The 15101-nt window shown below is 37.6% G+C and overlaps 1 protein-coding gene across 3 annotated transcripts in view; it reads left to right on the forward strand.

Annotated features, from left to right (window-relative positions):
- Positions 1 to 15101, forward strand: part of MICU2 (mitochondrial calcium uptake 2) — a 166635-nt gene that overhangs the window by 65057 nt on the left and 86477 nt on the right. For 2 of the 3 annotated variants that reach the window (XM_078070572.1, XM_078070574.1), the window contains exons 3-4: positions 5507 to 5538; positions 5651 to 5726. In XM_078070572.1, the coding sequence (XP_077926698.1) occupies positions 5507 to 5538; positions 5651 to 5726 (108 nt within the window). Of the gene's footprint in view, positions 1 to 5506; positions 5539 to 5618; positions 5727 to 15101 lie in introns of all 3 variants that reach the window. The other variant, XM_078070573.1, reaches the window with a different exon arrangement.

A 15101-nucleotide genomic window follows, 5' to 3' on the forward strand; every position in this document is an offset into this window, starting at 1 on the left:
TGACTGCTAATGGGTTTTCATTCTTTTTGGGGTGATAACATGTTCTGAAATTAGATTGTGGTGATCATACAACTCTGTGAATATATGAAAAACTGTTGAACTATACAGCTTAATGGATGGCTTTTATGGTATATGAAATACATCATAATAACATATATAATAATAAAGCTATACAAAATGCATGTATAAAAAATACCAACTCTTGTACCCAGTTGAAAATATTGGTTTTAAAATTATACTTTAGGAAACATAAATGGAGGCACTAAAACAATAAAAACATGACTATATGTTTTTCTAATATCAGAACTTCTTGTGGGTCTAAGCAGGTATGTAAACCAAAACATTCATCTAGTGTAATTCTAATAAAAAAGTGAACTGATTTATAGGAGGTAGCTTTTTTAAATAAAATTAAAAGTTTTAAAAGCACAGATTGATGATAAACTCATTTTCCAAAAAACAGTTGCTGTGTTAGGCCTCCAAGGACTCACTAAGGAGTCTTATTCCCATTCCTCCAGTTAAACATGAAGTCAGTACCTGAGTAGACCAGGGCTGTGAGTATAATCTGCTCTCACAGCATTTGAACACTATACAAAAGTAACACATTTTCCAATTGGTCGTTCTACACCCTTAAACATTTCTACCCTGGCCTTTCTTAGAAATATACACATACCTAAGATGGAGCCCAGTAAGGATTCCCTTAGTTGTCAAACTGCATCATGGCAAATAACTTAAGACTTCCGTGTCCCCTGGCTCATCACCAACCCATCCCCAACTGGGGAGTATGTATTTTCCTGTGTGAGAAGAATGGGTTTAAAACCCACAGGCACTGTGTTGGGCGTTGGGATATAGTGGTGAATAAAACAGATATTGTTGTATTAGTAGAATTTACAATCTGGTACAAGAGTGGGTAATGGATGGTCTTCAGTGTGGTAAAGTTTCAGTGGAAAGGTCAGTAAGGGCTGGGGTAATCAGGACTTAACAGAAGGTATGAGAAGAATGGATAGAATTCCCTTTGGTGAAGAACACAAGATCATATTGCACATGAGGTGATAAATCAGTTAAGGTGCTGTAGCAGATTGTATTTCCAAAAATGGCTGCAATACTATTTCTGGCCCTCTGTGCTCTTCCATAATTTTGCCAGCAAGAGGTGGAGCCTATGTCCCCTCCCCTTGAAACTTTGTAACTGCTTCAGTTCACAAAACATGAGTGGAAATGACAGTATGGCACTTTTGAGGCTAGGTCCTAAAAGGCCTTATGGACATAAAGCCAGTTGCTAATATCATTTTTAATGGTGAAAGTTTGCTTTGCCCCCAAGATCAAGAACTAGGCAAGGCTCTCCATTCTTACCATTTATATTCAACACTGTACTGGAAGTCTTAGCCAGTGCCAAAAGGCAAGGAAAAAAATAAGACCTATAGATTTAAAAGGAAGAGCTAAAGCTGTATTTGGTCAGAGACCTGTTATCTATGTAGAAAATCCCAAAGCATCTACAAATAATAAAACTACTAAAATTAAGTGAATTATCAGGGTCAGGTTATTGTGCATCTCTATATGAAAATCAGTTGTTTTTCTTTATACTAGCAATCTCTGATGCATCATGCTAAGTTTCTTACACTTGCTCCTACATGTTCTAGCAAAGTATCTGATCACCTACTCAAAGGGAAAATAGAAGTCTTTAGATAGCAATTACCTCAGCTTCCTGCCACCAAAACTACCACTTGCCCTCTCCCTCCTCATCACGATAGAAGTGACTGACAGGCCCTACTCTGTGTTCCTAGTGTTCCAACTCTCCCTCTTTCAGTACTACACATGCTGTTCCCAGAATGCTTTTAACCCCACTTCTCTGAACTAATTCATGCTAATCCTTCAGATGTTCACTTCAGCATCTCTTATTTGAAGCTTTCCCTATCTTCCCCTCTCCCCATTATTTAGTTTCTTAGCTGCTGTATTTCCCCCTTTATATCAGCTCTTAAACTGTAATTAATTTGTTGTGTATAATGTTGTTCTAATTATTTCACAGTACTTGAGGTTGCAAAAAAAAAGTCACTTGTTTTCCCTTCAAAAATAATTTAAATGTATTTGAAGAGCAGTTTAGCAAAGTTGACAAGTAGGCCACTTTCAAACATTTTAGGAGATCACTATTTGTCTCCTTCTAGAAGAAATACCAACCAGAGGATATCTCTTGCTCTCATTCCAGCAGAAATAAGCAAGCCACATGCTTTGTTGAAGGAAAATAGCACCATTTAATTTGCCCTCCTTTTTTTGCCTCCAGTTATCATTTTTATTAGTGATATGAGAAAGTTTGTTTTGCTAATGTGTCATTTTCTCCCTCAGTTTCCATAATAGCTGTGACTGAATTCAAGCAAGTATTGGAGTAACTAGCTCTGTCTTTCACTAATTCTAACTAGCTCTGTCTCATACTAATTCTAACATTGATGCCAAGTTATTCCATATATTCATGCAAAAGATATAAAATGATGGCATTGTCTCTGTTTAATTGTTATGTATCAAAAGTTCACTTACCTACAGCAAAATGAAATTGAATTACATACCATTAATAATGTTTTTATAGTTACAGTCATCAAATAACTATATTTTGGCTAGAGGTAAAGATTTATTTGACCTGTAACAATACTTAATATTTTAAGTATTAAAATGGCTGTTTGCCTGTAAAAAGATGTTCTTGTTTCTGATTTTTACTTCAGAAATCCTCTGTAAACAGTGAAAGCCACATGGTGGAATCTCTACAAGAGGGAGACCTTTAAAAACATTCTACTTCCTGAGCCAGAATTCCATTGTAGTGTTTCATAGATCTTCAAGATCTGTGCCTTCCCCTGCCAAGAAAAGCCAGTGTATTTTCCATTCTTCATGCTCATACAGTAAAACATTACAGCCTCAACTCTAGCTCTATCTTTTTGCTGTTAAGTTCTTTCCCCCATTCTGTTATTTCCATATATGAGTACACAAATATATATATGAAATAGCTATGCATATAAAAAGACTGGGTTTTTTATGTGTGTGAAAATAGAAATAACCAAAGAAAGAAAAGCAGGAGTTTTCCCCTCCCTCCAAAAAAACCCAGACAGTCCAAACAAACACACACACAAAATTTAGATTATGTACAGTTGGGTTCCGTTCTTAAATAGAAAAATGTGGCAAAACTATATGGGTATATTTAATATGTCCTGATGTTGTAATTGCTGTCAGAGGAACACAGGTCATGGCTCCTCATACCACAGATCAGACCATGACCTCTTACTTTGATTCGTGGTCTCTTTGGTACAGTGCATGAACAAGTGGTATACAAGTAGGCACATCTGCGTGAGACACCCCTACCCTGGTGTTCTGGGTTTGAAACACTACAACCCCTTCTCTTACTCAAGGAAAAGTTTGTTAACTTAGGAGAAAGGGGAAACAAGCGAAATTAGATGTGCACCCTGGTAACACTGACTTTTTTTTTTAAATCTAAAAATGAATTTTATATAAGAAAATTACCTCTTTTTGTCAGCTAAAGTAATTTCTTTGTCATTTTCTAATTATTGATTCCATTTTGAAAAAAATATTTTTTACAAGAGAAGCTCATTAGGTACACAGTTTCTCCATTTTTGATAATCAAATACATAGTCAGGTACCAAGCAGAACTTGTAATCAACATGAAATAAGCAGTGCTTATCATTCAGTTCTATGAAGTTTCCTGAAGTGTTGAGAGTGGTTCCCAATTACTACCTTAATGGAACTGACACCTGTTTTTGAAAAATCTGGATGAGAAGAAAAATCCTCCAGTGCCCATATTATGACCTAATTCCTCTTGCCCATCAGTCAGTCTTATTTGTTTTATTTATAAAATGAGGATAATAAATTATTAGCCACTTAAAGGCAAGGATCTGAATAATAAGACATTCTGGAATCTTTTCTAATTTTTATTGGCATCAAGACTTCTAGCTGCAGGTAAGCAAATGCTACCTTCTTTCCTCACTCAGTTTCAAGTAGAAGGATTTTTTTAAGCACAAAGATTTTTAAAAGACCAAAAAGAAATCTAGGTATGAAACAAATATAAGACCCTTAGAAATAATCTTACTACTTAGAAACCATCCATATTGTCACCTTCAAGATGTCAATTATTACTTCCTAGAATACTTTTTTCAGTTGGGTACAAGGGTTAATCTCTTTGGGGAATAACCTTAATTGTCTAAAAATAAAAGTACCTCTGGTAATAAATAATTTGAACATGACGTGAAGAAAAGCAATAAAAGGTATGTGAATCATGATCAACTTCTTTAATAGAATATACAAAGGTAGATAAAATACATCTATTACGTAGTTTTCTGGGGTTTGTTATTACCATTGTATTACCACATATTTCTATATACACATTCACATAAACCCTTAGGTTTGTAATTTAAATGATAACTTTTGTCTATTTGATCTAAGCGTATATTAGCACCTAACATTAGAATCTAGGGTTCTTTATCATTGGGTGACACATAGTTTAAAATTATCCCAAAATAGTAACACCTAAGTTTATAAACATGTTTATAGATGTTTCTAAAAATGACATAGTCATATCCGCAACTACTGTTTTCATTAATAATGCAAAACTAAAATCTTGACAGTTTATTAACAGCAAATGATAGAATTTGTCCCCAGTAGATTTATAGTCCAAATTAAACATCCTAAAGTATAGAAAAGGCACATCTAAAAGTATTCATTTTTTTTTAACCTGTCGCCTGAACTTGCAGAGACCATGTAATGGTACTGAAGGAACTTCATAGATGAGATCATCTTGAGAGCAGAATGGGAAGTTTGTGATGCATATGGCTTATATAAGAAACAACGTAAAACATTTTTCAGTATTCTAGATGTGTAAATGATGTGAGGCTATAATCAGAATAAGCCTCAACAAAAGAAGCGACTGATTCTTTTAGAATTATAGTGATAAAAGGAAAATGATGCAGGCAATAAAGAGGATGGCTAAACACCTGAAAGAATTATAAATCTCTATTATCCAATAGGAAATTATTAAAAATAACTTTAGAATGTATAGTTGTGTTGGCTAGACTTTTAAATTTGCTTAGAGAGCTGTAAACTAACGAGAACTTCTCAGGGTTCAAAAAGGTAGCTTTCTAAAAGATGAATGTGTATTCTTTTAATCAGTGAAAGCAAAAAGATTTTTAAAATCATATTTGACAATTTATTTATGATGCAGGATTTATTTATGATGCAGACAACTAAGAGAAGTCAGAAATGGTGATAAGATTTTATATGTCTGAAATAGGGTGAGTGAAATTGATAAGTAGGTCTTATAAAAACCCATAGTGTCTTTGTGTTTAGACTTAGAATTCTCTGGCTCTTAATTTTGGTTTAAAGATATTAGCTAAATTGCCAAAGCCTTATTTTCTTATAAATATTTAGTTGTTTGTTTTGCCTTTTAAATGATTTTCTTTCTTTGTGGAAGTTGAATTTTACCAAGGAATATGAGTAATAAATAGTTTCTTCTTTGCTGTAGGTAAAACTTCAGTGAAGAAGCTGACAAAAAAGGTAAGCAGTGTGTGGGGGAGAGAGTTCTTTCTTCCTTTCTTTTTGTTTTTTTGGTGACATAGAAAATGAACTTTTATAAGTTAAATTTAAAGATTTTAATGTGTATTCAAAGGATATCGAGGATATACTGGCAGGAATCCAACCAGCTCGTTGTGGATCAACCTTTTTTAGAGACCTTGGCGATAAAGGTAATTTTGATTTGTTGTTAAATTTCTGTTTACTTGTTTTATTTAACCAGGGTATTGTTAAGGAATTGTTTTGAGGTCTGCAACCGTATACTAGAGAATATACAGTAGAGAACCAATGTAGAAAATGTTTTAATGCCATGTTCTTTAATAGATGTTTTTAAATCATAATAAAATACTCATTAAGAAATAACTTTCTCAAATTCTCTGAGAGATTACAATTTAATTATTAAAACATCAATTTTAATTAAAGCCTGGGGAGGAGGAATGTGGCAAGAGAAGACCTCAGAGAGATCCAGAGGAACACCAACATTTAAGGGAGTAGAAGAGGAAGCAGTGCTCATGAAAGAGACTAGGGCAGAGTGATCAGAGAAGTGGAGGAGAATCAGGAGAATGTTATCACAAAAGCCAAGAGGAGAAAGTGTTAGGGAAAGAGAAAATTGAGTTCACGCCACTTGAGAGACATGGGTGTGAACAAAGGTATTTAAAGGTCAGTAGCTGAGGGCAGACACAAAAGGCCAGGGGAATGTTGGTTAATGTTAGATGAAGAGACTTGAGCACACTTCTTATCAATGAGAGGGAAAGATATATAATACAATATAATTATTATTATATATAATATACAAAATATATAGTATACAAAATATAAGATAAAGGAAGTATGAATGGGATAGAATCCTGGAAAATGTGAGAGAAGGGATTGTCTTCACAGCAAAAATGGAAGGATCAGCATTCCACAGGATGCATAGCTTTTTCAGTAGGAAAGGATGAACAGGTGGGTATTTATTTTTTTATTTATCTTTTTTTTTAACATATAATGTATTATTTGTTTCAAGGATACAGGTCTGTGATTCACCAGTCTTACACAATTCACAGCGCTCACCATAGTACATACCATCCCCAATGTCCATCACCCAGCCACCCCATCCCTCCCACCTCCCTCCACTCCAGCAACCCTCAGTTTGTTTCCTGATATTAAGAGTCTCTTATGGTTTGTCTCCCTCTCTGGTTTCATCTTATTTCATTTTTCCCTCCCTTCCCCTGTGATCCTCTGTCTTGTTTCTCAAATTCCTCATATCAGTGAGATTATATGATACTTGTCTTTGATTGACTTATTTCGCTTAGCATAATATCCTCAAGTTCCATCCACATCATTGCAAAGGGCAAAGACATTTGAGAACAGGTAGGTATTTATAATGCAGGTATTTGCAAATCTAGTAGCAAGAGGTAGAAGCAGGTTGTTTTGGATAGCTTTGATTTTCTTTATAAAGTAGGATGTATGGAGAAAGAAGGTTTGAAGTAGCTTCTGTGATAAGGAAAGAGACCAGACCAGAGAAACATAGAGTTCTAGGAAACTCTTAAGAGATCAGAAGATAGTGTAGGTCATGAAAGAAAAGTCACCAATCAGTGCAATTGTGTGATGATCATCCTGCAGGCTACATGTAGGAATAGAAATGTTGGGCAGTTGTACTGGATTTAGGATTTTGCTGAGCATATGGGTGGAAGACGAGTCACAGACTAGGGAGTTAAGGCTGTTGAGGGCAAGAGAGGTTTTACGTAATGAGCCATGGAATCTAAGCAAGATAATAGAGAAGAAAATAGAATAGTAAAAGTAAAAGGGAGATGAAAAGAAGAAAGTGGGGCAGTCAAGAGAGAGCTGCCAGTGGGTTAAAGAACAGGTGTAGTAGGATTCCAAGAGCAGAAAAGAACTTGCGGTCATAAAGCATTTAGATTTACAGTTTCAGAGATGAAGCGGTTCCAGCTGATTTCAGGGCTCTAGGTGTGGTCCTGGAATTAGATGACTAAAGCAGAAGTAGGTTGCATTGTCAACACAGTGGAAGTTCTCAAGAATCTGAGAGTTAGGGTATTGTCAGAAAGACAGTGAACCAGGTACAAAAGTCTTTAGTGACTGAAAGATGAGGAAAGGGAACTTTGGTAGATGACCACTAAGAAGAAAAATAAAAGGTGGCCTGGCTGGATGGCATTAGCCTCAAAGACACAGAGATTTTTGTAAGAGGTTAGAAGAGTAAGGGTCTGGAATTAGCACTGAAGTAGAAAAAAATGAATAGCCTCCATTTCAGAAGTCTGCAGAGGTACCAGTACTCATAGTAGAGAGATCCAGGTTTTGGAAAAAGTAAGACTACACATACAATGAATAGGTTAAAGATGTGTACTGTGGAAAGAGGATTTTAGAGAGCGTGGTAGGAAAGCTTGGGTAGAAGTAGAGGAGTGGGAGATCAGTTGAGTCAGGAAAGATGAAGCATAGACCAGCATGCAGATGTATAAACAAAGAGGATAGATACCATTTTGGAAAGGGAGATGAGACTGCTAACAATGGTAGGACATAAGCCAGAGAGGTACACAGAGCCTAAATCATATATCCCTTTACAGGACATATTAAAGAGTTTAGACCTTACCCTAAGAAGAGTGGATTGCCATTGAAAAGTAAGATAGTGACAAATCAGATTAGAACAATCACTCTAGCAGCTGGGTGGTGAACGGATTGAGGAGGGAGCAAAAGAAACAATTAGGTTTTGCATTAATAGCAAGGAGTTATACGCTGGAAAAGAGGTAGTGGAAATGGAGAGAAGAGTATAGATTTGATAGGTATTTTGGTTATAGAATTGGTAGGACTTAATGATTGATTGGATATGAGAGGGGAGGAAGAAAAAGGAATCGTGTATGATGCCCAAGTTTCTGGTTTGATCAGCAAGGTGAATGTGCCATTCTCCAAGATAACATGGATCATAGGGAAAGGAATAAGTGGAGGGGAGGGAAGGGCAGGGAATGAGTCCAATTTAGGACATACTGAGTTCAGATTTAAGAATTGTCAGCCATCTAGGGGCACCTGGGTGGCTCAGTCAGTTGGGCTCAGGTCATGATCCCAGGGTCCTGGGATTGAGCCCCACGTCAGGCTTCCTGCTCAGTGGGGAGTCTGCTTCTCCCTCTCTCTCTGCCCCTGCTCGTGCTTGCTCTCTCTCTCAAATAAATATAATCTTAAAAAAAAAAAGAATTGTCAGCCATCTAAATGGCACTTGAAGCCACAGTTGCAGATGCAACAATGTCAGAAGCACTGAGGAGAGAAGAGGCTCTGAGATAAAACAGCTCATTTTAAAGAACGCGGAGAAGAAGAGAGAGGGGCCTTCCCTGAGAAGGAATGGTCAGTTAGGGACTCATCCAGGGGAGTGACCTCACCAGTGCTGTGCTGTAAGTGCTTCCAAAACAAATGCACGTAATCAATAACAATTTTAATAGCGACAAATACTTAACTGAAGGCTTCCTATGTATCAGATACTATACCGAGCCTCTTACATGTATTACTACATTTAATCCTCACAACATACCTTTGAAGAAGCTACCTTCATTTCATACCCACATTTTATAGCTGGGTTAACTGAGGCACAAAGGGGTTAAGTAACCTGCCCAAAGTCATATACAGGTAGTAAAAGCAATTTACAAATAGCATTTAGCAGAAGAAGAGTTAAAATGGCAGAGTAGTAGCAGGACCCTATGCTTGCCTTGTCCCTTGAACACAGCTAGATAAATATCAAATCACTCTGAACACCCAAGAAATCAATCTGAGGACTGAGAGAACAAACTGCACAAACTAGAGGGAGAAAAGAGGACACATACTGGAAGGTAGGAGGTGCGGAGACAGGATTTGGGTGAGGAAAGAATAGCGGGTGCTGCAGAGGGGAGGGAGCCCTGATCATGGAGGGAGGGGGAAGAGAGAGAGAACGCACACACACAAGAGCAAACAGGAAGCATGCAGGGGATTGCACAAGAAAAATGCTTCCCCAACACCATTCACTGGGAAAGCGAGAGGGGCTGATTATTACAAGTTTTTACAAGCAGCGCAGCTCAAAGACTGAAGTTTTAGAAGTCCATTGAGCTTGGCAGGAATATTGGTGCTCCTGTGAAGGAAGAGTGCAGAGGCCCGGGACCAGACAGTGTGGTTTGAGGATCCCCTGGGTCACACTGGGAGAGACAGTTCCCCTTCTGCTCTAGTGGAAACAGGATCTAGCCTCTTTTAACAAGCAGACCAAAACACACCTATTTAAAACTTGCTACACACTGGACAAGGTCCAAACTCTCCCCACAGCAGGCAAGGAGAAACTCTGCACAGGATTGACCTGAGGGAAAGAGCAGCCAAAACACAAAAGCAGAGTGCACACAGCATACACCAGAGACACTTCCCAAAATGCCAGGCCATGGACAGTATATGACCTCTTCTTAATATAGCCATTACTCTCAGGAGCAGAGACTATCGCAGGCTTTCCTAACACACAGAAGACAGAGACCTAGACAAAATGCCAAGATGGAGGAATTCATCCCAAAAGAAAGAACAAGAAAAGGTCACAGCCAGGGATCTAATTGAAACAGATCTAAATAAGATGCCTGAACCAGAATTTAAAACAACAATCATAAGGATACTAGCGGGGCTTGGTAAAAGCATAGAACACACCAGGGAGTCCCTTACTACAGAGATAAAAGACCTAAAAACTAGTCGGGCCAAAATAAAAAATGCTATAACTGAGATGTGAAACCAGCTGGATGTAATGACCACAAAGGTGAAAGAAGCAGAAGAATGAGTATGTGATATAGAAGATAAAATTATGGAAAATAATGAAGATGAAAAGAAGAAGGAAAGAAAAATATTGGATCACGAATGTAGACTTAGGGAACTCAGCGACTCCATAAAGCATAATAATATTTGTACCGGAGGAGTCCCAGAAGAAGGTGCAGAAGGTTTATTTGAGGAAATTATAGCTGAAAACTTCCCTAATCTGGGGGAAAAAACAGACATCCAAATCCAGGAGGCACAGAGAACCCCCATCAAAATTAACAAAAGCAGGCCAACACTAAGACGTATCTTAGTAAAATTTGTAAAATACAGAGATAAGGAAAACATCCTGAGAGCAGCAAAGGAAAAGAAATCCCTGATTTACAAAACAAGACAAATAAGGTTAGCAGCAAACTTATCCACAGAAACTTGGCAGGCCATGGGCAGCTGGGTGGTTCAGTTGGTTAAGTGTCTGCCTTTGGCTCAGGTCATAATCCCAAGGTCCTGAGATCGAGCTCCACATCAGGCTCCCTGCTCAGCGGGGAGTCTGATTCTCCCTGTCGCTCTGCCCTTCCCCCATTTGTGTGCATGAGTGCGCTCTCTCTCTCTCTTTCTCTTTCAAATAAATAAAATCTTTAAAAAAACAAAACAAAACTGGTTAGGCTAGAAGGGAGTGACATGATATATTAAACATGTTGGATGGGAAAAATATGTAGCCAAGAATATTTTATCCAGCAAGGCTGTCATTCAAAATAGAAGGAGAGATAGTTTCCCAAATAAACAAAAACTAAAGGAGTTCATGACCACTAAACCAGCCCTGCAAGAAATATTAAAGGGGACTGGTAAAGTGGGAAAGAAAAACCAAAAGCAACAAAGACTAGAAAGGAACAGACAAAATCTCCACAAACGACTTTACAGGTAATACAGTGGCACTAAATTCATATCTATCAATAATCACTCTGAATGTAAATGGACTAAATGCTCCAATCAAAAGACATATGGTGACAGAATGAATCAAAAAAACAAAACCTGTCTATATGCTGCCTTCAAGAGACTCACTTTAGACCTGAAGACACCTATAGACTGAAAGTGAAGGGACGGAGAAACACTTATGCTAATGGACGTCAAAAGAAAGCTGGAATATGTGGGGAGGAGCAAGATGGCAGAGGAGTAGGAGACCTAAATTTCATCTGGTCCCGGAATTCAGCTAGATAGGGATCAGACCATTCTGAACACCTACGAACTCAACAGGAGATCGAAGAAAAGAATAGCAGCCAGTCTCTGAACAGAAAAGCGACCACTTTCTAGAAGGTTCTTCTGATTTGTTTAGTGTATATTTTTCTGGGGTTGTTGTTACCCTGTTAGCATTTTGTTCTCTCATTCATCTATTCTCCTCTGGACAAAATGACAAGACAGGAAAATCACCTCAAAAAAAAGAACAAGAGGCAGTACCAACTGCCAGGGACCTACTCAATACGGACATTAGTAAGATGTCAGTACTAGAGTTCAGAATGACAATTATAAAAATACTAGCTGGGCTTGAAAAAAGCATGGAATATATTAGAGAAACCCTTTCTGGAGAAATAAAAGAACTAAAATCTAACCAAGTCAAAATCAAAAAGGCTATTAATGAGGTGCAATCAAAAATGGGGGCTCTAACTGCTAGGATAAATGAGGCAGAGAATTAATGATAGAGAGAGAATTAGTGATATAGAAGACCAAATGATGGAAAATAAGCTGAGAAGAAGAGAGATAAACAACTACTGGATCACGAGGGCAGAATTCGAGAGATAAGTGATACCATAAGATGAAACAATATCAGAATAATTGGGATGCCAGAAGAAGAAGAAGAAAGAGAGGGGCAGAAGGTATATTGGAGCAAATTATAGCAGAGAACTTCCCTAATTTGGGGAAGGAAACAGGCATCAAAATCCAGGAGGCACAGAGAACCCCCCTCAAAATCAATAAAAATAGGTCAACACCCCGACATCTAATAGTAAAACTTACGAGTCTCAGAGACAAAGAGAAAATCCTGAAAGCAGCTCGGGACAAGAGATCTGTAACCTACAATGGTAGAAACATTAGATCGGCAACGGACCTATCCAGAGAGACCTGGCAGGCCAGAAAGCACTGGCATGATATCTTCAAAGCACTAAATGAGAAAAATATGCAGCCAAGAATACTGTATCCAGCTAGGCTGTCATTGAAAAGAGAAGGAGAGATATAAAGCTTCCAGGACAAACAAAAACTAAAGGAATTTGTAAACACGAAACCAGCCCTACAAGAAATATTGAAAGGGGCCCTCTAAGCAAAGAGAGCGTAAAAGTAACATAGACCAAAAAGGAACACAGACAATATACAGTAACAGTCACCTTACAGGCAGTACAATGGCACTAAATTCATATCTTTCAGTTGTTACCCTCAATGTAAATGGGCTAAATGCCCCAATTAAAGACAAAGGGTATCAGATTGGATAAAAAAACAAGACCCATCAATATGCTGTCTGCAAGAGACTCATTTTAGACCCAAAGATACATCCAGATTGAAAGTGAGGGGGTGGAAAACCATTTACCATGCTAATGGATACCAAAAGAAAGCTGGGGTGGCAATCCTTATATCAGACAAATTAGATTTTAAACCAAAGACTATAATAAGAGATGAGTAAGGACTCTATATCATACTTAAAGGGTCTATCCAACAAGAAGATCTAACAATTGTAAATATCTATGCCCCTAACATGGGAGCAGCCACTTATAGAAGCCAGTTAATAACAAAAGCAAAGAAACACATCGACAACAATACAATAATAGTGGGGGACTTTAACACCCCCCTCACTGAAATGGACAGATCATCCAAGCAAAAGATCAACAAGGAAATAAAGACTTTAAATGACACACTGGACCAAATGGACTTCACAGATATATTCAGAACATTCCATCCCAAAGCAACAGAATACACATTCTTCTCTAGTGCCCATGGAACATTCTCCAGAATAGATCACATCCTAGGTCATAAATCAGGTCTCAACCAGTACCAAAAGATTGGAATCATTCCCTGCATATTTTCAAACCACAATGCTTTGAAAGTAGAACTCAATCGCAAGAGGAAAGTCAGAAAGAACTCAAATAAATGGAGGCTACAGAGCATCCTACTAAAGAATGAATGGGTCAACCAGGAAATTAAAGAAGAATTAAAAGAATTCATGGAAACAAATGACAATGAAAACACAACTGTTCAAAATCTTTGGGATGCAGCAAAGGCAGTCCTAAGAGGAAAGTATATAGCAGTACAAGCCTTTCTCAAGAAACCAGAAAGGTCTCAAATACACAACCTAACCCTACAGCTAAAGGAGCTGGAGAAAGAACAGCAAATAAAGCCTAAACCCAGCAGGAGAAGAGAAATAATAAAGATCAGAGCAGAAATCAATGAAATAGAAACCAAAAGAACAGTAGAACAGATCAACGAAACTAGGAGCTGGTTCTTTGAAAGAATTAATAAGATTGATAAACCCCTGGCCAGACTTACCAAAAAGAAAAGAGAAATGACCCAATTAAATAAAATCATGAAAGAGGAGAGATCACAACCAACACCAAAGAAATACAAACAATTATAATCATATATTATGAGCAACTATATGCCAGCAAATTAGATAATCTGGAAGAAATGGATGCGTTCCTAGAGATGTATAAACTACCAAAACTGAACCAGGAAGAAATAGAAAACCTGAACAGACCTATAACCACTAAGGAAATTGAAGCAGTCATCAAAAATCTCCCAACAAACAAAAGCCCAGAGCCAGATGGCTTCCCAGGGGAATTCTACCAAATATTTAAAGAATTAATACCTATTTTTCTGAAACTGTTCCAAAAAATAGAAATGAAAGGAAAACTTCCAAAACCGTTTTATGAAGCCACCATTACCTTGATCCCAAAACCAGACAAAGACCCCATCAAAAAGGAGAATTATGGACGAATATCCCTGATGAATGTGGATGCAAAAATTCTCACCAAAATACTAGACAATAGGATCCAACAGTACATTAAAAGGATTATTCACCACAACTAATTGGGATTTATTCCTGGGCTGCAAGGTTGGTTCAACATCCACAAATCAATCAATGTGATACAATACATTAAGAAAAGAAAGAACAAGAACCATATGATCCTCTCAATAGATGCAGAAAAAGCATTTGACAAAGTACAGCATCCTTTCTTGATCAAAACTCTTCAGAGTATAGGGATAGAGGGTGCATACCTCAATATCATAAAAGCCATCTATGAAAAACCCACAGTGAGTATCATTCTCAATGGGGAAAAACTGCGAGCTTTCCGCCTAAGGTCAGGAACACGGCAGGGATGTCCACTATCACCACTGCTATTAACATAGTATTAGAAGTGCTAGCCACAGCAGTCAGACAACAAAAAGAAATAAAAGGCATCTGAATCGGCAAAGAAGAAGTCAAACTCTCACTCTTTGCAGATGATATGATACTTTATGTGGAAAACCCAAAAGATTCCACCCCAAAACTTCTAGAACTCATACAGGAATTCAGTAAAGGGGCAGGATATAAAATGAATGCACAGAAATCAGTGGCATTCCTATACACCAACAAAAAGACATAAGAAAGAGAAATTAGGGAGTCGATCCCATTTACAATTGCACCCAAAACCATAAGATACCTAGGACTAAATCTAACCAAAGAGGCAAAGAATCTGTACTCAGAAAACTATAAAATCCTCATGAAAGAAATTGAGGAAGACACAAAGAAATGGAAAAACGTTCCATGCTCATGGATTGGAAGAACAAATATTGTG

The sequence above is a fragment of the Halichoerus grypus genome, chromosome 4 (genome assembly GCF_964656455.1).
Source record: "Halichoerus grypus chromosome 4, mHalGry1.hap1.1, whole genome shotgun sequence".
Classification (NCBI taxonomy): Eukaryota; Metazoa; Chordata; class Mammalia; order Carnivora; family Phocidae; genus Halichoerus; species Halichoerus grypus.